The sequence below is a fragment of the Anopheles darlingi genome, chromosome 3 (genome assembly GCF_943734745.1).
Source record: "Anopheles darlingi chromosome 3, idAnoDarlMG_H_01, whole genome shotgun sequence".
Taxonomy (NCBI): Eukaryota; Metazoa; Arthropoda; class Insecta; order Diptera; family Culicidae; genus Anopheles; species Anopheles darlingi.
This window is the reverse complement of record NC_064875.1, coordinates 9229420-9256466: the sequence shown is the minus strand read 5'-3', so window position 1 is coordinate 9256466 and position 27047 is coordinate 9229420. Positions and strand designations below refer to the sequence as shown.

Genomic DNA, 27047 nt, shown 5'->3' with positions numbered 1-27047 from the left:
ATTAACGCTGAAGGTGAAGGCTGGAGTTACCACACCGCGTACTACCCTCCGCTTAACAAAGATGTTTGAGATTCCATTCGCGACCGTCGAGACCGGCAGACTCCACACGACAGATTGAAACAATTTGCGAGATATTTGCTGTACCAATTAGCATACCAGGATCGCACCGTTCGATCACAATTGTAACGGTTGACACCTAGATTAGCCATCGTCGTGGCCTTCCCCCTCGTGGATGGCCGGCAACACATGGAAACATGGTGTGTGTGTGGTGTGGAATCGCGCCACAACATGCGACACGCACACGTGGCGCACTTCTTCAAGGGTGGTCCCGGGGCTAGCCTGTTTTGGAGACCGAGTGTCGCTTGTCCGCTTGGTCACGCCACGCGATATCGAACGCGCGCGCGGTGACCTCGGGGCTAGTGCAAACAGCAGCAGCAGCACCGGCAGCAGTAGCTACTATCCGGCATCGAGGTGTACTGAAGACAGGCCGGACGACCAAATCTGATGGACATTGAAGGACTGCCCTTGCGAGGGAAGACTTTTCCAACGGAAGAGTCCGCATGGTTGAGGATAAATATTTTGACAGCACACTCGACATGTCGTCGTCGTCGTCGACGGTGCTGAAAGGGCTCGTCTCAGGTGTACTGGAGTCCTCACCTCACCCCTAGTCGTGGTAGAGATTGTGCAAGGCTTTTATAATGTGTACGTGGGGCCAACGGCTTTTACTGCAATGTCTGTGGCGTAGGTTGTGCCGGTGGGATCTTAATCTTTAGTCTCCCGTGCTACCGAAGGTGCACTTCTTGTTGGCCGAGGCCGGACTCCATCGGCTCCACAGACAACAAGACGCCACGGACACGGGATGGGAAAAAGGCGCCATTCGAGGGCGTTCAGTGACACCGTCTGGTGAAGCCGATCATCATGGACTCATTCATGCGCTTCACTCCAGTCACTCCGCAGTCACTCGGCCAGTATCAGTATTCCTTTCTACTATCCAAACAAACCTGGGTAGGACAAAAGAGGCGAAGAAGCCCAATAGATAATGCATGCCAGAGCCTGGACGGGTCCAGGGGCATTATGCGCTGCGCTACTACGACATCGTCCGGGTGTCGGTGACGTACGACGCGGGCTGCTGTTTGATCTGGCCGTGATTAAGCGAGCCTTAAGTGGGGGCGGCGGCATCAGATGTGAGGATGATCCGAATGGCGCTCCAACGTCGTGACGCCGTTTGGTGTGTTTTGGTACGGAATGGCTGGAATCGATATTCGAGTTTACTTAAGCCGCGTTGTTTATGCGCCACTAGAGAGAAAAAGAGAGACAGGGGAAAACCGACTTCCGACATGAGGTGCCACGCGCACGATCCTTAGCTTCTTCCCCCTTTTATATAAGCGGTTATTGACACGCACTTTGGGCACCATGGGGAAAAAAAACCTAAAGGGAGCATAAAATACCGAAATTGATGTAAGAGGACGACCATCCGCTGACTGGGATGCATACTGCTGCCGCTGGCAGATGCAACTTCGATTTCGATTAAACCCGGCTGTCGTGTGGCCGAAGGTTTGTGGTTCTCGGGAAGGATATAACGGCTTTACCAGGTAGTGTGGAACCCAACCGAACCGGATTAACGGCCGCCAGTTCCGGACCGTAATCTAGGAGATTGTTTGCTTAGCACGTAACTGACTCTTCCGCTTTGTTTACTTGCCCGGGGACTATTACGGGTAATCCGACCAATTTTACGCTGTATGTGATACGCTCCTGCCAGTCTGGTGCTGACGATCCTGAAGCCCGAGCTGCAAAGGGTCCGGACGTGCGCCCTCGAGCGCCAGAGAGACCCTGGCTCCGTTTTTTTATCAATTTTTTTTTCTTCTTCATCTTCAAATCTCCCTTTTGCTCCCAGCACGCTGCTTGCTCCCTTAATGGGACGTTTATTGACTTTCAGGGGTGGGAGGCCCTTTTGCGGCCCAAAAAAGTCAGTCCTTAGTACGGGCTCTATTTACTTAGGGCCGCTTAATGTGAACCAATCGTCGGATTCATCCGAGCCGAGGTCTGCTGCTGCTGCTGCACCCTCTTAACACTCACTTGATCCGCGTGCGTTTGGTTTGATTTAGGTGACGTTCGTGAGAAGCCCGGGCGGCCCGGGGTGAAGATGATTGACGATTGACTCTCCATCTGATGCAGCATCACATCTCTCGCGGGTTTACGAGCGCACGCCAACCATTGACCTTGCGTTTCCACTTATGATTATGATGGAGCTATATGAGGTTTAGGGATCTTACGCAGCATCAAACACCCCTTCATGGGTTTGATCATACGCTGAGAGAAGTGAATTAGGCATTGCTTCATAGATCTCCCAATCCCAAGCCATCGGTTACATGGGAACTCTCGTCGGTATCCGGCAGCAGCAGCATCCACGACATGCAGAAAGATGCTCGAATCATCATTTTCGAGTCCCGTGTCGCATGGTTGCAGTGATGCAGAACAACGGGAGTGTGCGAGGTCGTATTACAAGTGTGCCTCGTTGCACGTCGCCTTGACCAACGCACGTTCGCTCATCGCTGGTCGATCTGTTCGGGTCTGGAGCGTAGACCAGATAGCCGTCGCCGTCGCCACCGGGATTTCAACTCACTTAATAGGCAAATAGAAAAAGCCGCGAAGAGAAGCGAAAAGACGAGACAGTTTAGCATTTTAGCGGGCATGGTACCGCGGGGCCACATCCCGCGAAATGGGATGCTAATGTTATGCGAATGTGTGGTCAAAAGATTTAGTCCGGCCAGTCCGGCGGCGCGGTCAGTGCGATCCGCTTTTCGTTCGAACCGTTCACCGTGCCGTTTCCATGGCAACGCAGTGCGATTAAGAGAAGAAAAAAAAAACAGTTCGTTAACGTTCTACGGTGGTTCCTTGCTATTAACCGTCCTTTCCACTTCTACTAGTTTATGTGAGGCAATATTTTATGAAAAATTAAGAAAGATGCATTGTATTCCACGCCCTCAGGCACTGGAATACGAGTTCCGGGTACGGGGCGCGTCAGCAGCAATGGCCCCCGTCTACCGCCACCGGCTATTTGTTCTGTCCTCTCCGCAATGTGAGAGCAGAGCCCCGGGCTAGACCACACGCATGCACGCAATGAAGAAGGCTAATCGGCTTACTTCACCTCAAGCTCAAGCCGAGAGGAGGGGGGCTTGCGAAATGGCCAGCGATCGTGCGAAAGCATCCATCTTCCCTGCAGTACGTCACCTGCTGCGGCGGATGTGTCAACGTCGTCGCCCCGATATTTGCACAGTGGAACGCACGGAGCCGAGATCCGTGTACCGGTACGTTATGCAGTGTGGGGTTCGGTTACGATGATGAACATGTAGCGATCACACGGGAATGGCGGGCCAGTGGACGACGACGACGACGACGACGCATACATTACCGGCGGCAGAGCACGGTAGACGGTGCGCCGGACAGCGATACAGGGCGTCACGTCGATGCGGTCGATCGGAGATGATCGAGTCCCCGAGGGGGATAAATAGTAATTAGCAAGAAGAGCGGTGCGGGCTGAGAGGACGGAAGGCAATTAGCGTGTTTGGGGCCATGGGAAAGTCCAGCAGCAGTGCGGCAAAGAATGAAGAGATTTCCGCCAGAAGCAGCCCAAGCAAAGGCACGCTGTCCTGGGGTTTGCATTCGAAAGGGGAAGGTAGTGGTGGCCGTTAGTAAGTGGTACGATAAAAGCGCTACCGATCGACCGGTGTGCTCCCTTTCATCGAATCGAACATTAATGATGAACTTGCTTTTGGATGCCCAGTTTTGGCAAGTCACACATACACCGCAGACCGCAAACAATGGCTGGCAATGGTGAATCACCAAAAACGGACACGCCGCCACGCAGCATACGATCGAGTAGGCTTTTAACGTCGCGGATCCGGGGATCGCGAGAAAGTCGCTTCGGAATCACCGAAAAGTTAAGGTCCGGTTGTTATTATGCAGCTGTTGGCGTTTAAAATGTTGCAAACAATTGGAAATCGACATTCAGTTGAAGAACATTCAAGACTGGAGCATCGTTTGTGCAAACGAAATAAAGATAAACTAAACTTTTCGGAAAATCGTGTAATGCTGGTTCAGCATGCTACAACATTCCCTGCGCTCGCTAACCAGTGCACGACCGCGCACCATATCATTAAAAGCGCAGTAAAGCAGTAGGCAGACAGTGATAATCTTTAATCATTCGCTCCGTTTTATGACATCTTCAACTCGGCTCGACTCAACCAGAGAGTAATGAGTTCGGTTTCGAAATCACTTCTAAACCGGATAACCGAAGCTCCAGCTTCCAATGCAACGCGTATCGCCCTTTTCGTCGGGGCGAGCTGCTTAATGCGGCAGTATCGTGCTGCGTGAATGCGTATCTCTCTCAACTCCAGCCACGCACCAACTCCAGCTACAATAAATCTTTATCGTGCGAACGCGCCCGCGTTCACGTATCGCGCTTAATAACCATTTGTGGCCCGTCGTTCGAAACAAATCGAGCCTTCAGATCGACACAACGGGCCGGCCCTCGATCGGCCAGTCCAGATAGCTGCGCTGATTAAGTCGATACTTGTCGGCGTTCGGGTTTTTGGGGCGTTCTGCTTGTTTAATGCGAGTGCAAAGCGTGCACTCGGACGCATTAGACGCAGCGGCAAGGCGAGGCAGATGCGGGCTCTGGATTCCGGACTTACCAAACCAAGGCACGTAATGCGCACTCACCGCGTTTTTGTAGTTCCCGGAATAATTTTGGACGAGGGAAAAGGGAAAGAAGGAGATAAAGAAGGAACTCCTCGACCGCTCGATAAGGATCGACTGCTAATTAGGTATGGGGTTTGAAGCGATGGCTCTATCTGGCCGCTCGGGTTTGAAGCTGGAAGCCGGCAGTTAGCTGCCTCGTACCGCTTGGGAAGTTTTTGTTGCTGGCCACAAGAAACGTGACGCTGGACGAACGGCCCGGAGTTACCCCTTTAACTTCGACTGGATGTAGAGCAGTCACGGAGACGAAAAGCTGCTGACTCACGTGATTGCATCCGCAACATTCGCACCAGAGCGAATGATCACCACCGTCCATGATCCTCAGATCGCTGCAAACCTCCCGCTGCAGCCCGGTGGCGTCTTGGCTCCGCCGGAAGATTTTCGGTGATTTTTCGGCGCGACAATGACGGTGGGATTTCCCACCTGACGAAACCCGGAGCTTAGAAATCTCGTGAATGGCGATGACTTGCGATGATCAGGTCAGCGAGTGCGCGCGCCACGATTGCGGATTAGTTCCCTCAATTTGTCGCCTTAGTACACGATTTGCGCGGCGGGGAGGGTACCTTTTCACGGTGGTAACACGGGCTTCTCTTTACGCCAAGTAAATTCAGTGGCTTCCTCCGCTTCCCCTTTTTGGCCATCCGATGGCGTAATATGCCGAAAACGAGGGAATTCCCCAGCGGTACACCCCAAAAACCGTCGTCATCACCGTCTTCGCCGTCGTCGTCGTCGTCGTCGTCGTCGCATCCGTCTTCACCATGTCCGGGAGGAACGCCCAAAAGGCTGACAAACCCGACGAACTCACGCCGGGTACCCGCTGCCGGTGATTTGTGACAATCGCGTATTAATTAGCCACCAGGAAAGGTGCTGGTGGTCCGAAAGCTGAGCTACCTCAGGCCGTTGTGTCCGTGTGTCCGTGTGTGTGGTTCGCGTGGCCACGCGAAGATTGTTGGCGGAAAGATAAACGACGAGTGAACGACGGTCTGTTCGCGCGGTTCGTGCGATTTTGATGGATCACCGACCACCATAGCCACAAGACGAGAGGATGGGATGAGGATGCGAAGCGTGGTGAAGGCCTGTCAGCTGACCGACAGGTTGAATGGTGTTCCGTTGACGGCACCTCTATTCTCCCCCTCGCTTTGTAACGGTGCCATGTTATTGTTGTGTGACGCTGCTGCGTAGGCGATTGGAACCGAGGTGTACTTGAGGGTGTAGTACCGCCGCACCAGGTTGCGAAGATTGGAAGACGAAGGAAAATCCCAAATCTGCGAGAGATGGTGGCCGCCAAATCTATTAGCTCTTGCGTCTAAGCTAATGGCGCACCAGGGCTACCCGGAATCTCTACGCAGTTTCTGTTTGTCATCGCTCCGGTGCCCGTAAATGGTTTAAAAACACTCGAAGCGTATTAGCAGAATGGTGGAGTGAAGGTTAGCAGAATAGGAATAGGAACTTCTAGCCCAACAGCAGAAGCCCTGCCGAGGATCACAAGGGCGCGACAAATTGTGTTCCCGAGTAACAACAGCCTGAAAGGGCCACGCATGCATCATGCCCTTGAGTTAAGCTGAGGCCAGGGTAAGTAAGTTCGGTGAGCTACCGTCTCCGATGAGCCACAAATGCACCAATGGGCGTCGGTAATCCGCTGGTAAGTACATCCTAATCTGCTGCCGCTCTCTCTCTCTCTCTTTCTCTAGGAAGCATCTTCTTTTGAAGCAGTGCATCTCGATGACTGCGCCGTAGCGAGGGATGCCCACAGCAGACGGTATTCGGTCGGGCTGTTTGCGCAGCATGAGCTCCGTTCCGACTGCATATCCGTCCGGAGTGCTCGGGGACATGAATTATGGAACACTCGATGGCCCAGGCCGGCGAGCGAAAAAGAAGGAGCGAGGAGGATGTTTACTTTCGGCTCCAATAATTACAGCGTGGAAAGCGTTGTACCTGGGCCCTTCTCACTTCTTCCAGTATTCCAGACCATTCGCCAGCATCCCACCACCATGCGCACAATATACACAAACACACAAACTGTTGAGCGAACCGAAACAGGAATAGGAGCTGATTGCCGCTCTCGGGCCAATTGAAGGCCGGCGAAGGTCTACACAGCAAGAGGAAAGCCGTCGACGAAAGCCGTCGCAGATATGGGACGGTAGACGAAACCAGATGTGAACCTCCTTCGTCCTTCCAGTGCGGTTCCTTTGCCAGATTTCTTATCGCGCAAATGGATGAAAGTGCTGCGTGCGTCTCTCCGTGACACCAGCAGTTCGAGTCGCCGAAAAACGCCGTCACCGTAAGCTTGTCAATGCTGTCCCCGCCGGTGTTTCGCAAAAAAGAAGAGAGAGTGAGGTCGAGTGCGCAGGTGACCGGTGGTGGTGGTCTTTCATTGAGGGGATTTTGCGGACCTTTGACTTTGATGTGCCAGCGCAGAGCGACTCTCGGTCACACTATCTGATCGGATGATGAAGCTGTTACAGAGAAGTAGCACTGAAAACGGTTGGTGGAGTGTCCAGTGAGTCATTCGTTGTCGGTGGTCCAGTCATTCGGGACTGTTTTTGGTGGATACAAGATACAAGCCCTCGATACCGAGGCAGCCCAACAAACCGATAAGTTTCGGAACACCGCTCGTTGTCGGACATTTGCCGTAATTAAAAACGTGGTGGTCATGCTACGGCCATTCATGAATCACCGCGTGCGTGGTAAGCGCGCGTCCTACGCAATGTGCGCGCGTATGTGAGGAGAGGAACACACCAAAATATGCTCGCCAAAAGCTGATGATTCAGTCCGGTTTGGTGTTACAATGTAAACATATAACGTAATGGTCCGCGCAAATGTGGCCATTTACCGCGATCGCTGGAATGTGTGGAGCGCTTCTTGTCAGCAGCAGGCCGGCGTAACCCGGGCCTCGGCCTGGCCCTGGTTTAATGATTTACGGATGATGATAGCCCCCAGGCCCTGGGCCGGTCTGGCCTGTCAATCGGACGTCCCTCCGATCACTCCATAAATCGTTTGCCAGCCTCCACTTTCCTCACACCCGGGGATAATCAGCGTACAACCGGTCGATGACAGCTGGCGGAAGGCCTGACCTGACCGGACAGAAACGAGGAACGGGAAACGCGGGGACCAGTGGATAGCGGCCGCGAATTCCTTTCATGTGTAGGAGCGCCGCGTGTGGAAACAACATTAAGAACGGAAAGCATAAACAAACAAATCTTTGGCCACCATCTCCGGTCCCGACTCTGCCGCCGCTGACTCGCTCGTCCTCTCTCGCTCTCTTCGGCGTGGCGTATGGTCTAACTTTAGAAACCCCCCCTCCCCACCAGGCTATTGATATTCGCAAACCGCAACAAACGGATCAGTCAGTCGAAGTATTAATAGAGCTTCCTCCTCCTCGTGCCGGTTCTTGGGGAAGGTGAGGGACACATGGCCAAAAATAGTCTTCAACATTGACCCGTGTTCGGAAATAGCATGGCCACGCCGGCCGGCCGGCCGGTACCGGAACGAGGGTGCGATACAGCTGCGCCATCATTAACTTATGATCTCGCGCGTACCGTTAGCGTCGAGCGTGGAGAGGAGGGGGTGAAGGATGCTTTCGTTTGGAAGAATGCGATTAACGATCAGCTGTGTAACGATGCTACGAGAAGGTTGTGAAACCGATCGAGGGATGATGACCGTATTGTGGGGGAAGATGTTGTTTTGATGTTCTTCCCGCATCTTATCAACACTCCAGCTCTAACGTAAGAAAGCGAGTGAGTTTGACCGACATTCCAGCTACTGGTGGGGTTTGTTTTGCATTCCACGCAATGCCTACGCAAGTGGCCAATGAATGGTCTGCCGAAATTGAAGTGCTCTGGAGGAAGGAATGTTGTAGACACGAGCAGATGCTCGTGCTAACTCGAAGCATCCTGAATCTACAAATTCTTTACTTTATTACCCCACATCATCATCATCATCATCATCGAGACGTGATCATTTGGCCGAGAATTCGGTTGTTTGGAATTGGAAATGTGTTTGGCCAGGCCTGCTGTGAGTCGGACCACTCGGTATGCACCATTTTGGGCCTGTGACACATCTTTCCCAACAACAGGAGCATGTGCGTCAAGAGCACCAGTAGTAGCCAGATCAATTAATGTTAAGCACTGACAAAACATTGATCTGCTCTCATTCCAGCAATCAAACGGCTGTGATCTCTTTTGATGATCGCTTATGATTGATGAGGTTGGGGGGACGTGCGAGCAATAACCGTCATGTCACGAACTTCGAAATCGATGCGTGATCATCGTTCTGTGTGAGCAGATATTTGATCTCCGAAAAGTGCAAACCGGGTGCCAGCAAAGCGATTGTACTTGTGGTGGCCCCGAAGTGTCGCTGGAGTGTCGCTGTTTGTTCAAATTAATTTGTCACGCGTCCATGTTCAAGACGCACGCAAACGCCACTTGTTCGCGAGCTGCTCGAGCGCGTGGCCCCCGTTTGCTGCTTCACCTCCAATTTGTTTGTTTGATTTCAGCCAACAACATACGCGTCATCCGCAGAATTTAGTCAGCTCGTTTTTTTTTGTTTTTGCTGTCCAGTGATCGCCACCAACATGCAGATGGAATGCCGGATGTCAAACAGCAGCAGCAGCAGCAGCAGCAGCAGCAACGGTGGGGAGCGGGTTCCGGGAGCTGGAGCGTCTGAAGCGTCGCTCAAGTGCGCACGAGTTGTGTGTGTGTGTGTGTGTGTGTATGTTTCCCTAGATTCGATGGACCGCTAAATTATTGACACCTTCTGTTAGCACTCGCGATGCCGCGACGTTCCGGTTCCACCGCCACTGTTTTCGACCGATGTACCGAGGTTGTGGTTGTGGAGAAAGGAATGTCGGAGAAGGAGAACGCTTGGAATTCCCGATTCCCGTTTCATCGATGAAGAGGGTTCCATCTTCGAGAGTCAACAAGGCGAAAGGGGAAAGGGGCGCCGATCTGGAATGTTACAGACAAAAAAAATGGGAAAAAGGATCCTCGATTGATGTGTCGATTCTACCTGGATTTTCATCATCTGGGATATCCTGCACTGCCCGGGCCCGTCCAGGGACTAATGCAGCATCCGGTTCCATTAGTGTGGCGACGGTGTCAGAATCGGCGATAGCGCTGTCTCGAACATGCCACCTACAAAGGGCCTGGCAGGCCTGGTATAACGTCATCAGGATTCGGCAATCAAGCCGCGGCCCACCGACGGTCAAGGCGGTCCTTTAGGGCCTCTCCTTTCCGTCGTCCTGCGAGGAACACACAAACCTTCGCATCGGAGAAAGCAAACAAAGGACCGGCACAGGGAACAGATAACTTCTTGCGGTATGTCTCTCGTACGCCTCGCGAGATCAGTGCCTTGGTCACCTTTCGGTCAATCATAGCAACCTAGGCACGGGTTTTATGATACAATTTAATTTTGTTTTCTTTTTTGGCCAGTTCGGGGCGATAAAGAAGGGAAAATGGTCTTTAAAAAAAAGGGACGAAATGTATTTGTTTTAACCGAAGAATAACTTAATTGTTTTGCTTCGAAGCATTGGCATATAGACATAGGATGTTTATGTTGAAAAAAAGGGGGCATAACCGGCGACGTTGCGACGATCGACAGGCACCTCCGCGACCGTTGTTCATCTTGAGTGTCGACCCTTCGACACCCGCGGACAATGGTAGTGCGCACTGCAGGAGGTCTAACAGTCTAGCAGTTCCAATCCAAGGTCCAATCGAAGACGCGAGGTCTGTAGCTGCCAATTACGGCACCTTCTCTCCCGGATCCCCGCTTACCTAACACGAAACAGGTGCTGCTGCTGCTGCGTTTAGCGAGCTAACACGACATGGCCACCGGGCATCGCGAAATGCCGCAAAAATTATCACTCCCCGGCCGGCACTTCTGCGTGCGGCTGCTACCGCCGATTTCGCGATTCGCGTTCGCTAATCGCTAACTCAATTTGTGGCGGCTTTTGACGTTAAAAAAAAAAACGGCAGTGCCGCCGACCTTTCGTTGCGATCGCACCGCGTGTGGTGGTGACTGCATCATTTGTGCGACCCATTAAGGCCCTCCCCGCAATCTGGAGACCGAAAATTAAGGAGCGAATGCCACCGGGGCGAAATCCACATGCCTTCGAGCTAGTCCCGAGGTCAAAGACTGAACGAGAATCCTGATCATAGACAAGCCAAAACGGCGCCCGTAGAAGCTGCCTCCCGTACGCACGATGCTGGATGGTTTGCTGCCAAAAGCAGCTCAAGCGTCTCATAGCCGGACCATGGTTGATGTGTGCGTACGCAACGTGGTCCTTTTTGTCCGTCATTCCGCGCCCCTTTGGTGCGCTAGACGCTTGCGCTAGAGAGTTGTGAAATCTAGCATCGCTCCGATGACACCGCACCGCGTCAAATACCGGGCCTGTTGCATGCGGTTAGGAGCACGCTTCAACCGGTAATAACCGGCAACCGCGAGCGTGGCCATTAAACACGAAATTACCCTCCGCCCGCCCCTACGTCTCGAAAGTACCCGCCCGTCTGCGTTTGATAAGCCAATTTGAGGTTCCGATGACACGTGCAGTGACTGTGGGCTGATACTCGGTCGGTCGGTCGGTCGTTCGGTCGATGAACTATTAAAGAAGTTGAGTTATTAGAGAGGGAGAGAGCGGGCCGTGGCCGTTTGCTGGACGCATGATGATCTATAACGATCTACAACGTGCTAGATAATAGTTTTTTTTGGTAAATGTTGTTCCACCCCCTCCTGGCAGGCATGACGAACTGTCGAACTGAGCCGCCCGGCGTTAAGTGTTATGTGGCAGGCGGAACCTACTCAAGATAAACCTGGTGCCACTGTGCTCGGGGTCTCGGGGTTTGTTGTACTGCGTGCGCCTTTGTAGTTGGGTGGTGGTACCGCCGCATGCTGCTAGACGACGATGATACATCCGCAGTCGAGTGCGGTCCCAAGTTACAGTCACAGCAGGCGAGGGCAGTTGAGTGGTAGAGACAGAAGTTGCACACCATCATACGCTCCCGGGCCTGGCCTGCTATGAGGCTTCTGCAACTGCAACTGCTGCTGCACCGCATGGTGTCTTGGCCTTGGTTGGCATGATGCTTGTACGAGACCTCACAGCACTACGACCAGACCCTAAACCAGCAGCTCACCCAGAAGCGCAGATACCGGGGCATGCCTGTGCCCCCGAGGGGGCAACGCATTAAACAAAATCACTTAAATCGTAAAATCGTCCCGATGCTCGGTCCCGTCCCGTAGCAGTCGATGTGTATTTATGGGTAATTCGAATTCTGGTCCCACTCGTGGTGCGCCGGGGGTTCGTGTTTTTTTAATTGGAAGTGCCAGTGCACTGGCGATCTGGTTACGTTTTCTTATGACAAACCAACCGCCGACAACCGCGCATAACTTTGTGCCTTTTTTTTCTTTCGCGTTTTTATGTCGCACTATTTGCCTCCAACTTCCCCAATGCGTCATTTCTGGTGACCAACGGAGGGCCCAACAACGATGCTTGTTTGCGATTCGGCGAAACCAAGAATGCCGACAATAATGGCCAGCTGGCCAAAGGAGGAGGCTTCCGCTACGAGAGCGCCACCGTGCGGCGTGTGTAGGCGCCAAACACACGCACACGTGTCGGATCGGATGAAATTAAACTTGACCAGCTTGACCACCTTGTTCTGCCCGGAACCAGCATCCACCACCAGCGCGCGGTGGTGACTTCAAACGCCATTTCGGTGCGCGGTGCGCGGTCCAAAGTATAAAAGAAAAAACAAAAAACAAAACCACCTACCTAAAGGGTGGCCCGGCGGAAAACAACAGAAACACCACAGCGCGCGCGAGCCGTCGGAACGTATCCGTGCGCCCAGTAATTGGAAAGGAATTCGGGCACCGCGGATGATACCGCGCCACCGCGCCATCCTTCTTTCCTTCCTTCCTTCCTTCCTGTCTTTCATCGATCCGTAAAGGCGGTGGTCGGGCGGCATCTGCACGCCCAAGATACCGGCTGGCCGGCCGGCCGGCCGGTCTGCTGCTGCTACTACTGAGGAGGCGTTTCCGTTTCCGTTCCGCAGAAATAAAAACGGAGCAGACCTTGGTCTGGGAAGGGGGGTGGGGGGAACGCCGCCTGAAGAGAAGGCACATATTTTGGAACCTCACTAAAGTCGTGATCGATCTGAGGCCGGGTGGGATGGTTCGGCTTTTTAAAGCTGTCGGTGACATCGTCAAAACCATTACCAACCTCCCGGAGCAGGTGATTCTGAGCTGACCAAGCTGGTCGATAAGAATCTGACTCAGTTTTTAAGCGGCATGGTAGGGCAGGGGGAGGGTGAGTGGGAGGCCTGGCAACTCCCACCGTTAAGACAGATATTTATAAATGTAAATATTGACGCTTTTATGGCCGCAACCATCGTAAATCATGGAGGAAACATCCCAACGTAAATGTCGGATTTGTTGCGCGCGCGCGCCAGGCATTAGCGCTAAAGATTGTTCCGCGTTAGTGCCACGTGTGTGTGTGTGTGTGTGCCAAATCGGAGTACCTAACGATGATTTCGGCATTTCTTATTTTTATGAATATTTAAAACTCCATTGGCTCATCGACCTAAAAGCCCTTAAATGCTTTGCTCGCGACTCGCGCAAGCCCATTAGCGGCCCTTCCGGGGCACCTCAAGCCCCTCAGCTGAACTGACCCCGGTCCACGGTCCAATCACCACGTGTCGATGACATCCTACGGACCGCCATTGGGCAATAAATCACTGCAACGACATGAAAGGACCTAATCTCGCGGACAAATTCTACAATATCGTCACACCAAAAATAAAGAACACCTGGCCACTACCGAGGTACTACAGAGAGTGAGCGATAAAGCGGTGGTAGAGTGGTGGTAAGAGACGGCCTGGAGAGGATTTTACTAATTTACTTGGCCACCCTCTTTGCTGGAAGCACATGGAACACGCGGCACACGCGGCGAACAGCTCAAAAACCAATCATCCGTGTTCATGTTGCCCATCAGGGTGCGGCAGTGCGCACACACATCTTCTGCACCTTATTGGCCATAAATTGCAACACCTTTCCTCGTCATCCCCCCGCTGTCCGTGTGTCTGATGGTGCACACGAGCGCCATCCATTCTGGACCAGATTGCTCGGGCCTGCCATCGTCGTCGTCGCCTCTCGCGGTCGGATTGGTTAAATCCAAATAAGAAATGGAAAGAACAGCGACGGCCACCGTGGCAGGAAGCGCACAGGTTACACTACTTTGTTTTGTCGATCTATCAAGACTCTTTACGATCGGGTGGCGCTGGCACTGGCAGCGGCAACGACGACGACGGCGACGACGAGATGAGTGATGCTCTTGTTGATGATCACGGATTCCATTCGGCCGGTGCGTAGCGCTACTACGAGGCGCCACTCGCAGTGTCGTGGCCTACTCCTCCTCCTCCGTCGCCGAAGTGCGTGTTTTTGCTGCGAAACACATTCCAGACATTCCGAAGAAAATCTGCAGCCGGGCGCTCCCGTGCCGGCGCCGCTTCGCTGCGTTTTCCGCGAGAAAGTGCAAATCATTGCCGATTGTGATGTTTTGACAGTTGTAGGCGCAGTACATTGGGGGGAAGAGGAGATGCCCCGCCGGTGTTGTCGCCGGTTCATCCGAAAATAGCCAATTCAAACCAAGAGCAGCAGAACGGGGGAAATGGCGGTACGGTGGCCGTTGTTTTTAGCTCACACTGACCGGCGCACCGATAGCAAGGCCGTTCCATGGCGCGCAATTCCACGTGCCAAGCGGATGGTGCCAATCGCGCTGGTTAGGGGAAAAGTAAAAAAGCAAAATCATAAAGCAAGAGCACGGCCGAGGGCCGAGAAATGCCACCATCACCTCACCCTCTCAAGGGGGCATTAAATTTATTGCAAACTAATTGGACGCTCGAGAGGAATGTCGACGGCGACGATGACGATGACGACGACGACCAGTGGGCGTTCCAACGAAAAACAAAAAAAAAAAGCAGTACGGCTCTTGGCCACCGACGTCTGAGATGCGCAGACACAGACAAGACACCGTGGAGAAAGGTGCACCAGCATCCAGCATCGACGGGCGATGAAAATTGGTTGTAAAAAATCTTACAGAAACGCCTCACCGAACGATCACTCCGATGACCTTTCTCGGGCGCTCGTCTTTTGAACACATTCGCCCAAGGAAAGGTGACGATTGGCAGGAGAGTCCATAACGTTTATGTTTTAATGATGCTGCAACTGAGGGACCCCCAGGGATAACAGAAACCCCCAGAAGGTAGAACAGCGACGATCCGCAGGACGATCAATCACCGGTTTATTAGTTGCGGCGGCAGGTACGGTACGGCATAAGGCACCATCCGATCAGCAAGGTTAAGCATTCAGTTCTTACTTATCCTGATATTTTGTTTTTTGTTTCAAAATGCCCCCCACCCAGGACGTCTTAAGTGCTCATTCATCATTTCAACCGAAATCCTGTTTCCAAGAGAGACCGAGAGAGAGCTAGATCTGGCTTGCTGCGCCCGTCCGCCAGTTTGTGCATGTCAATCACACAGCAGGCGACAATCTGCATCCGAATCGGCGACGACACCTCGGCAGCCGGCAGTGGTGGTGACAGCCGAGGCGATAACGGGCCATCCTCTTCGGTGCCGAGACGGAGTCGATTCTCAAAACTAACCTGTCCGTATTTGGCACCGTGGATCTCAGGAACTCACAACTTTTCGCCAGGCCTCGGCCTGCGACTTCTCGACACGCAGGAGTCGCCTCGATGGCGTCTTAGGTTGGCCGTTAAAAATCGAATAAAGCGCAAAAACCTGTTTAACTAATGACCGAGATGACCGGCAAAGTGAATGGTGAATCCCCCTCCCCCACCAGGAGATGGACGCTAAAGTCATCTGCTGCAGCCGACAAACCGATAATAAACTCAACCAGCGTCGGCGAGGTCACTTCGCAGCCCGAATGGGTAAGTGTCGCCCAATTATGGGCCGACGATTTTTTCCTGACGTGCTGCTGCGTACCGCGCGGTTCCGCCCTTTACTCATGTTCCGCCATGTTCAATTAGCGAGCCCCCGTCCCTCCGTCTTCCACCGACAGTGTGCGTGAGTGCGTGCACGTAAGGCCACGGTACTGGGCTGGATCGAGCGGCGATCGACTAGCTCGATATCACGCGTATCAGTGGCGCTTCAGTTCAGGTAGGTTGATCTCGCTTGTTTTCCTCTCCCGCGGGGCGGGGGGGTTTCGATTTCGCATTGTTTGTGGTTCCGGTGCGTGTGACTGATGATCGTGAGAGGTGATCGTGCGTGCCAGCTGCACTGGTAGATCCGGGCAACGGCGATCTAGACTCTCTTTTGGCGGAAGGGTTGCGTGTACCTCCTGCTGGTGTTGCTCAACTAGACGTTGCAGTTCACGTGACCTGCCATTTCAGTTTAATGATGTTTTGAGTTACACCACCAAATAACATTATCCTGTATGCGGCCTTTGATGCGTTGATTGGGCATCGTTGATTTACTCCATGAGTGACCAGGGGGGGCTCCAGAGAAAAACAGAACGAACCAGCTTCAACCTGTTCCGACTCACGGTGGCGGCCTTATCAAGGCTGTGTTGGAGTGGAGTGGTTAGCAGATTGGTTCGGTGCGATCCGCGCATTGCACAATGTTGGGTATATTGGGAATCGGCATCAGCGAGGACAAACCGACAGGGAAAAAAGACGCCAACGATTGAATGCCAAAAATCGAATGATTTCCAATCGGCCCAAACTAGTTTCCGAGAGCGCCTGCTTTGGGATGCGTGGGAATGCCACGGAGCTGTTTGGTACCGAATTCGAACTCCTTTTCTTCGTTTTTTATTGCCACGGGATTCGCAATCCCCCCTTTCTGTATTCGCCATCGTGGACGCCATTTGCCGCGGGCTGGTACGGAATTCGCAAAATGTTGAGAGCCTCGAGCGGCGAGACTCACATTTACAACTTGGCGGAGCGAAGATGGCCCAGCAATGGCGTGGTCCGAAGCGGACGATCGGACTTCAAATTCCTAATACGGAGTATGGTTCGCTTGCTATTGTCTCCAGCCGGCGGTTTTTGGCGACCGTCTTTGGGACTCTATTGATCGATTCTGCACACCTTTCCCCCACCGTGGGTGCACGGGAATCCCCCCCCCCCCTCCCGCCGTGTAGTGGTGCTAATTGGTCGATGTTGTCGTTAATCAATTTTCCTGAACTCAAACTCAAACGGCTGTGGCTACGCAACACAGCGGGAATACCTTCTTGTCTCTCGAGTGGTGGCATTCCGGCTACGGAGGACTCCGTTGCCGCCGCCACCGCCGCTCTGCTGGAGCGAATTAATCTTTATGATCGGCGTGTTGGCGACCGCGTAGTAATCGCGATTTATGATCCAATGGCATGCCAATCGGTTCAAACAGGTTGAGCGGCGCATTGGAGCACACAGCACACGAGACTGCAGACCACACTTTCTCCTTGCTGATCGGCCGGTGCGGCGAGTGATTGAGCCATGATTAGTGTGATGGCAGCCGTGGCAGCACGTGCTCGTCATGCCGAATACGCGCATTACACGCGGCAACATGATGCTAACATGTGGCGCCAACACAAGTACACGGGCTCAAAATGGGAGTAATGTCGAGTCGAGTTTTTAGGAAGCAAAAGGAACTTGCTCCGAAGCCGATATATGGTTCTGTTCTTGCGATCCAAACGAATCAACCAGGCCGGGCGGCCTGATTGGCCGGAGCCGTCGGCCCGGGAGATAATTAAAACAAAGCCGCGCGACGATGATGCATCACGCGGGATGGTGTGGCGCGTGGAAACCGAAGCCATGTACGATAAATCAGAGTCCGGTGCTCCTGGTGGTTGGGGAGGCAACAGCAAGACGTTGCGACGAATGCGATTTGTGCGATTGCACGGCTGCATGGTGCACGGTGCCCGGTGACATCGCTTTTAAATCGCTCAAGCTGCGCATCTGAAGGCAAACGATGATGATGATGATGACGATGGCAACAACGACGACGACAACGACGACAACGACGACAACGACGACGACGACGACCTACAACGGCCATCCCCCAGGAGGTTGAAGCATCCGCGCGGAAAGGAATCAGCAGGTTCAATTATGTAAATTGAAGAGGTTCGAATTGTTCGAGCACGGGCCTGCCTTGGGAGGGGTTGGAGAGCGTGTAAACACCAACTGTGGAAAGGGAGTTTGCGAGGCACAGAGAATGGGAATGCGAATACTCGGGCCCGGGCAAGAGCATAATAAGGATGTCGAGATCGGAGCGGTTCGTGAGATGATTGTTGGTGGGTAATTATTGCACTGCACTTTCGTGGAGCATTCGCCACACCACCGCACCGTGTGTTTCTGTGGAGCTTGTGGTCACTGGTAGCCACTGGAAGTCACGCACGCTGACGTGACGCCCGGACCGAACAGAACCGAACCGGACCGTGGCGTTATCTAATCGAAAGGACTGAAAGCTGACAATATTTTAGATTGATGTAAATGAATTACAAATCCCCCGCCTCCGGAATGAGTACCAAGTGCTGTGCAAGAACTCAATATTGACCCCAAAAGTCCCGCAACGTATGTGCTCCTTTCGAGACCATCCTGTCCCCTCGCTGCCATTCTAATTATAATTAAATCAAACACATCGAGATACCGAGTTACTTGGTCCGTCCGCCGTTAGTAGGTCAGTGGTATCACACGGCATGTTGACGAGCGGTCATAAAAATGTCCGATCGAAACCGGAGAACGAAAAGAACTGGAGTCGAGCCCTAAACCCGGAAGCTCGATTTGCACGTCGCACGTGAGAGGCGAGAAGGCGGGCGAGGAGATGCAATAAATCGAATCTCGATCCATTGAAGCCGCAAATATTGGTCGTTAAACGTGTTGATGGTCTCACGATGTAAGCTGGTGATAAGCCTTTAGAGGATTAACAGCGTAGTTGCCGGTGGGATGTCGTATCTTCGAGGAAGGTGTGTCAGTTACACGATAGCACTAGCACGTTAACACACTCCTCTATCGCTCCCACAGTGTTGCGGTAGTTCTATCGTCGAAGTTTTAATATATTATTAAACCGCCTGAGAGAGTGGCCCCGGAACATCGACCAAACGCAAAATCGATTGACCATCATCCCCATCACGGCTGTAGAGAAGACAAAGTTTGGCAGCACCACCGCGTAATGCTACAAATCCGTTTTGTTGGAGCCGCTGGTCAGCGAATTCAATTGAGCACTGGATAATATCGATTTTTGATCCACACACACACACACACAATTGAATGTCCGCTTCTCCCCCCGGGGTTTATCTTGGAAGCAGCACGGTCTGTGTAACGTTGAGATCGGCAAACAGTCAGTCCAGCAAACAGCAAACGGCTGGCCAGCAGATTTAGTGGATTAATTGGTGAAAAACGGTGGAAAAGTGGTAAAGGATGTAGAGAGCTTAAAGGAGATCCCGTTCAACAGGGCACGATGAACCCGTCTCACGCCGAGACTGGAGTCGATTTGCAAAATGGTTGATCACATGGACCATTCTATCAGCAATCTTTAAATTACAGCACGCTAAAAATTTGCCCAAACATAGTTCATAGCATTGTTTTCAAGCGTGCAAACCCATTTATCTTAAAGTACCGTAACGAAAAAAGGTATACTCAATAGAAACCAAATGAGATAAATTAATTGCTTCAATATTTGGTTGTAAAAGCACTATTGGCTCATGCCCTCTAACATTTAAATGTGAATTAAAAATTTGGGTACATAGAATCACAATATTTTACCGAGATTTCCTGATAGCGTTGACAGGCGTCCAGAAAGTGGATCGCAAAAAATCATAATACAAAAAAGAAAAGGTGAAAGATTTTTGGGGCCACAATGCCGCAAAGTCACTTAATGGCAACGCGCGATCGATTCATTTCCAGTCTCAAGGCCATAATTCGTTCCAAACAAAACATATATAAAACGAAACTTCTTCTTAAAATTCATATTATATGCGACAACTTTTACCTTTTGTGCATTAAAATTTAGCAACAATTGGAAATTTTACAGCGTTTTCAAAAGTTGTACTTTTTTATGTCTTCTCCCTGCAGTCCCACCACCGGCGTTCCAGGGATCGATTGTTGATGTGGCGGAATCATTTTAGCAAACCAGAACCACCTCGTTACAAATCGTTGTCGATACTTGGGGAGCGTCGCACCAGCATATCAGCCACCAGAGAGTTGGTGGAGGGGACCGCAGTTGGTGTCGCGGGAATGGAAAAATGGTCCCGTGCAGCGAATTTCCCAACCAGTCGATCGCGGCGCGGCATGTTTGGCGAGACAGCGGTGAGCGGTCTGATGAGCCTCATTTAAAATTAATCGTACCGGAGTTCTATTTTCGTAGTGTCATGCACACACACACACACACACACCCAGCATCCCTTTGCTCTCTGTTCAGTGATCTCACGAGACGGGTAACCAGCCCTGGGTTTGCTGGCAAATCGATATAAGCGAGCGGAGCGGCACTCCATCTTGAAGTGTGGCCGTTGCGGGAGCGGGGTAATAATTTCACGACAAATCTCAAGACCACTCTGGACGGATGGGAGGAAAGAAGGAGGAGGGAGGACTGTCAGTAAAAGGGTGCCGGTTTCGCTTGGGAAGGAAAATCATTAAAACCAGCTTCACGCGATCGGTACATACCGGAGGAGCCCGAGTTTTGAGCACGGGCACCGCTGTCGTTGGCCGTCGACCTATAGGACGTCTTCTCTCCCGAAAATACCGACGACGACGACGGGGTTGCGCGCACCCCCACCGAGCGCCAAAAACCAACCCGGCGGGGAGGGAGCGAAAGCATAGAACATAATCTAAACAAATCATCACCACTCGGTGTTTCTTCCTTTCACTTCCCTTCCGTGCACCCCGTGGTGCATCCTCGGTTTCGCTGGCCAAGCTCAAGCAATCAAAGGGCACGTGCGCCATGCCGTTGATGCTGCTGCTGCTGCTGCTGTTGGATTTGCATTTTGCCGGAAAACTTATTCCATTTTCGAACATCAGCAACCTCCAAAGGCTGGCTGGGGCTACGGACGGTGGCAAGAAGCGGCTGCTCGTTAGTAAGCAGAACAAACGAGCTGGCCGGCTGACTGGCTCGGAGTTTTGTGTACTAGAACCCCGTTTTCCCGCCGGTTTTTTTGCTGGTCTCTTTTCCCGGAAACTTGTAATCGAATTTTCGGGTTTCTCGGGGAAGGTGGAAGTGATGGAGAAGGGGCTAGAGGATCCCTCGATCGAAGCGCTGTTTGATTTCGGTTTCGGCAGCACTGAGTGAGAGCCTGGAGAGCACAACTTTCGTTGCCCGTTGGCGGTGCATCTGGTGATTGACCCATAAAATGGGTGGAGAAAGGGGGTTGGTACCATGTGCTCGGTTGCCAGCAGGTTGCCTTCACATGGGTGCTTGGACCTTGGTGTTGTGGTATCTTCTGATCTGCTCGTGTTCACACTCACGCGCACACTGGACACTGGTTCGTGACGCACGACACACACAAAACTCTGGGACACAACTTTGGGTGCAGCAGCAGCATCACAGGATTCTGCAATCAATTTTCCAAAAGTTTTCCACACACAGAGAGGCGAGATGGTAGATATGCGGATGGTGCTGGTGCCAAGTTTATCCTTTTACCACAGTTTCCAGGCACGAATGTTCGGTCGGTCGGTTGGTTGGTCGGTCAAGTTCAAGAGCAAAGGCAGCTTTCACTGGGCCCTAGCAGCACTCCAGGCAGCCTCCAGGCACAGAAAGAGAGAGAGCGAGAGAGAGGTATGGAGAGTTGCGGAAGAGTTTGGCACACCATCCAAGGATCCTGCGAGCCGGCGAGGATTGATTTTTGCATTCTCCCTTTGTGACCTTCGTTTTATGTGGGTTGAGGACACACAGACACACCAGCACACACACACTGGAACACAGGCACATCAGCCAGAGCAGCAGCAGTAGTGTAGCAAAGCGGATAATCCGGTGGAACGGTGGTGCCGATGGCTGTCCGTCTGTGGTTGTGTGACTTGTGTACCCGATGAAACATTATGCTCGCTCGTTCCTCGGTCCCCGGTCCTCTCCGCATCTTCCATGCAGGAGGGCATCTGGTGTGCAGCCTCGCCGGGCCGCACCAGCAGCGCCAATGGCATTGGTAATGACGATCTGGATATGCCACGGTATGAAAAGAACTCCGATGCAACACCGGAAGTGTCGGAACCGGTGTCATCGTCGTCGTCGTCGTCGTCGTCGTCGTTGTCGTCGTGCCGATGCAACAAAATGTTTCGCCCTCCGGTCGGAAGTCCGGTGAAATGCGAGAAACCAAGTCAGGGCCAAAACGGGTCCCGGTACTGTACTTTGCACTTTCGGGTCTACAGTCCTCTGGAAAGATTTTTCCATCCAGACAAACATTGCAGAAATCGATCTGCCAGGCTGCCATGGATTGCGCTAAGCATGTTCCCCTTTGCACCTCGATTACGGGTGCGGCCGCATAGCATGGAGCAAGCCACCAGAGTATCTCCAGTTGACAGGCCAAGCGCGCGAGCTGGCTTTGAACGGACAGCTATTGGCACATTAATGATGCGCCGGAGGCGATGTCGATCATCATTATGCGTTGACGGGATGATGACGACGACGACACGAGCGACGATGGACCCACGATGGTTTTGGAGTGGAGTTTGATGAAAGCGCATTGATCTGTCGGTTTCACTTTCCCTTCGAATCTATTCGTCAGATAAGTGTCTTCTTCTTTGCCAACGGTAATGTCAAAGTCATTCCTGGGCAACATTGTGCAATACGCTTCGAAACCGATGAGACTCCGAAGAGTCCCCGAGTCAGCCACAAAATGTCAAAAGGGTTTCCCCCGGTTACGTTTCTACATTTGTCCAAGAATACGACCGTGCATGCAGCATATGAAACTGTTGCCGAACATGTTGGATGATATTTTAAGGAGCCAATTACAGACAGCATAGCTCGCCCGACCGCCGGTGCTGGACGCCATCGCTGCATTGCACGATGGAGCGTCAACCGTCAACCGGATGCGATTAATTAGCCAGAATGCCCTACGTCCCAACTAAAAAACCCAAGATCCCGGGGGCCTGTACTTACCAGCCGAACATCGGGGATCGTGGTCAGACCGAGTCCTTCCATGACCAGCTCCAGCAGTTTGGTATGGTTGACGGATGCACCACCACCACCACCACCACTAGTTTCTCCTTCGTCACCAGCGGCTCCCTTAATACTGTCACCATCCCGGTCGCTGAGAAGCCCCATTGCACCAGGGCTCACAGTGGCCACCGTTTCCTCCCACGGGAGGATCGATGCGGCCTCGGCACCACCACCAACACCACCACTACCACCAACGAGAGCACGCCACACCAACGCTGTCTGACTATCACAGATAACTAGGAACAGTACGAGGAACCACCAGAGCATCCTGGTGATGGCCGTGTGAGGCCGGTTCGGTACCCGGCACCATGCCGGATCATGCCGGAGGAGGTGCTTGTGATGGTGCGGATAGCGGTGGGAGTGTTTCCTGCTGTTTGGCGCCCTCATCTGGCGGGCCGTGTGTAGTGTCCGCTTAAACCCGACCAGGACCATCATCTCATCCTCGCTGGCCGTTTGCTGGTTTCTTCCTCTTTCGCTGTTTATCGAACCCTCACCATCGAGCGGGGGCAACCTCACTTCACTGTCTGCACTGTCTGCACTTATCTGCATCATTGTGGTGTGCAGCGATCGCGATGATGGCGATCGTGCATCGCCCTGCTGCACTCACTGGACCTCCGGACCTCTCGCGCACCACTTGCAGAACGCAGCCTACTACGCTGACACACACACTTGCACAGAATATACTAAAATAGTATTCTCTTCTCACCGGAATGACCGGATCACGGACCCTGTGGGGGTTGTTCGGTGGTTCGGCTATCGAAACGGGCCAATTCCCACACACAAGAGACGCGACACTCCTCCAGAGTACACTTAGAATGACACACACACACACAAATAATAAGCACAGACTCAGACACGAAGAACACTGAAAGTAGATGAAGTGATTTAGTAAGAAAAGGGGTGGCTGTGGAGTACTTCTTGGCGTGGTAAGAGGCTTGGTGGCCAGGAAGTGTCCCCGCCCCTAACCCCGGTGGTTTGATCTAGATGTATTGCGTAGATTGCGAACGGTTCTCTGTTCTCACCAAGCAAACAGGCGGGGGACCCCAAAAGGCGGTCAAAGTGAGTGCGACCTTATAGACCGTGGGCATGTGGCAATACCGAGGAGGTGGCGGGGGACACTAGCATGCCAGCCAAGCCAAGATCGAACCAACGTAAACACCGGTTTACGCTGATTACAATTATACTTTCAAATGGTTGCCGTTTTCACTTAAGGTGCTGCTGCTGCTGCTGCTGCTGATGCCGGGAGTCTCTCTCTCTCTCTCTCTCGCTCTCTCTCTCTCTCTTTCTCTCTTTTTCGCTCTCTCTTTCTCTCTTGATGCTCTCGAGATGGGGAGCAACGAGCTTCAATCATACAGAGCCCCCACCGCACACGCACGCACGCACGCACGCACGTACGTACGTTGGGGTGGCGCTGGGAATTGTGTTATGCAAATTGTTGCTTCTTCACCTCACCCTTCGCCACCCCCTTCTACGTCGCCCAGGTTGTGACGCGCGGAGAAAAGGTGCCAAAGCAGTCAATAATTCCGGCGGTTTTTCGGTGCGCCTCTCCTTTGACGTGCTCGAGATTTTGTGGAGATCCCTTTCGAGAACGGTACCAAAGTCGTTCTGATTCCCTTTTTTGCTGCTGTTGTGCTGTGAGGACGCTGCAGGGCCCTTTTGCTGGTTGGCGTCAGCAAACAACCGTCAATTTGCTCCTAATTTTCACCTGCCCTTTTGCCGAGGTGCTGCGGTGGCCCCGAGACAGTGGGCCCCAACACTTCCCGCCCGGGGTCTGTGTCTTCTGTTGCCGTCCGTTTCAAACACACACACACTCCGCAGTTCCCACAGGATTTTGGCACTTTTGGGGTCCGCAAAAGCTCGCCAAATTCTTTCACGTCCTCGTAAAAACACACCAAAGGCCGGCCAGGCAGCCAGGCCAAGCGAGCATGTAATTTTTGAACAGGTTTCACGGTCCGTATTTGGCGATGGAGGGCCCAGGCGGTGATAACGATCTCGATAGGCGGTTTTCAATAATAAATACACCCCGGACCGAGGCTTGTTGGGGAATCACCGTGGGGAAGAAAACAGGATTTTTTTTTGGGTTTTCTGCCTTTCCGAGGACAGATTATCGCAAGCGCACCGAAACGCCATCGAGGCCACCACCGCAAAAAATGCACCGCAACAACCTGTGCCGTGGCTCTCGGTGTTCGGGTTCCTTCTAATAATATTCTCGCTTTTCATTCGATTCTTGCGTCACACACAAATGCACGGGCCCGGTCTCGAAGATGTTCGATCGGTTAGAAAGGGTGTTGATTTGTCGGTATTTTGAATGGTCTGTTATCAGCATGCACCATGAAGGGCAGGTCCACGTTCACTTGTCCACTAATTTTAAGCCTTTCTTCCTTTCCTCCTACCTATGAGTGCACCAATGTTTCACAATCACTCCACTTTCGCGGTCTGCGGTTTGATGCGTAATTCGTCTCGTGATTCCGATACGTCGTCGTTCGCGGTCGAGGGATGATGAAGTTTTACGATTTCTCGTGCACAAAACAAATATCGCGGAGTGGCACACAAGACGAGCACGTGCGCGTATTCGAACGGACGGCGTCCCACGTCTGCTAGCTCGAACGGTCGGGAAATGAATGAAAAAAAGCGTCGCCAGCGCCGGCGACTCTCAATCGTTTCATAGCTACATGAGGATTTCGGTTGATTTTTTTTCGTTGATCCGTTTTAAACTTTAACTTTCCATCTTCCGATCGGTGTTTTGCCGATTTTTCTATAAATTTACCGATAAGCCACTTTTTATTTTTTGTTTTAAAAAATTGGCCGATTAGTAATTCCGCGTTCGGGTTTTGTTCGGGTTTGGCTCGGGTTTTGCCCGGTCGGTGATGCTTCGTATTACAGTGCTGCTCGATAAAATAGCAGCACTAGCTGAAATTGGTTTTTAACTCAACTTTTATGCAACTTTAGCAGTAACTAAACGTAGCGCGATTAACGCAATTTTAACAAAATCAACCTTAAAAATCGATCGGTCCAGTAGTTTTTATGCTATGATGGGCACCGACTTTGAAAACGGAGGTTTTGGGAATCGCGATTCAAAGTTGCGAGATGCATTGAGCCTTGTATGAAAGACGGATGTTCAAAAATCAATCTCTTTTCCAGTTTTGTTTCGATTGTTCCCAAAATTTTACACAGTTCTAGCTTTACAAGACGAACTCACATCTCCTCATGATCGCCATTCTACGTAGAGCTGTAGATTTAATTGCTGAAAATTGAGGCGGAAAATCAGGTGCAGCAGCATGCTTAATGCTACTTAATGTGGAGTATTAATCGTTTGTTTTCGCGACACTCAATTGAAATGATTGTTGAATGTTAGAGCCCCCCCCCCCCCCTCCTCACCATCTCTCATCCATCCTCGCAATGCATCATGAGAAAGTACCGACGGACACGTGGAAATCGATCGAACACCACCACAACGTCGATGACTAATGTGGCGCAATCGGGAACCCGTTGGGCGGAAGCATCGTGAGGCCCACCGAATTTCGGAGTTTTGTTACCCGACACTAAACACTACATGGGCCGGGGAAGTGAAGGTGGTCGACCGAACACTAGGGTTATGGCGCTTAGTCACTGTTCGAGTTAGTCCTCGTTAGTTGGAGCGTGGTAATCAGTACTAATTAATTCCATCCCAATCCGCATTGCCTCACCCAACGACGCTCCAACAAAGGGGAGTTCGAGAGGTGAAAGTGAAACGAATGAGAAGTTAACACCGTTTTTCGATCGCTTTCCACGTGTCTTGACCCGGGGTTTCCCTGTGAGCCACACAAGACGATTACATTATGCTGGCCGGTGGCCCCAACTGATAGCGCGCGTTCGTTACGCAGCGCTCGTCGCCCTCCTGCCTGCTGTTGGTGCTCCTCCTTGGGGTAATCAAATCAAATCGTGGCCCTGCGCCTGCTGCTCATCAATCACAAGATGCGCTGCACAAGGTGAGGTGCAGTATGATATGATCCAAGCCTATGCAACCACCAACTTTTGTCAACCCCCATTCCGCTTATCACTCAGATCGTACAATTAACGTTATCTTGGTGGACCCTTTTTTTTTAGAGGGATGTTGGTTGTTTGAAAGAAACAAACAAAACACAATATTTACTCAACGGAAGTCGAGGGTCTTCTACCTACGAT

General features: G+C 52.2%; 1 protein-coding gene across 1 annotated transcript in view; it reads right to left on the bottom strand.

Moving 5' to 3' along the window:
- Positions 1 to 25479, bottom strand: part of LOC125955238 (uncharacterized) — a 29978-nt gene extending 4499 nt beyond the window's left edge. Inside the window, exons 1-2 of the mRNA XM_049686250.1 lie at positions 25277 to 25479; positions 22824 to 23748 (exon numbers count right to left, since the gene is read on the bottom strand). Of these exons, the coding sequence (XP_049542207.1) occupies positions 22824 to 23435 (612 nt within the window). The 5' untranslated portion in view covers positions 23436 to 23748; positions 25277 to 25479. The remainder of the gene's footprint in view (positions 1 to 22823; positions 23749 to 25276) is intronic.
- Positions 25480 to 27047: the final 1568 nt, after the last annotated feature.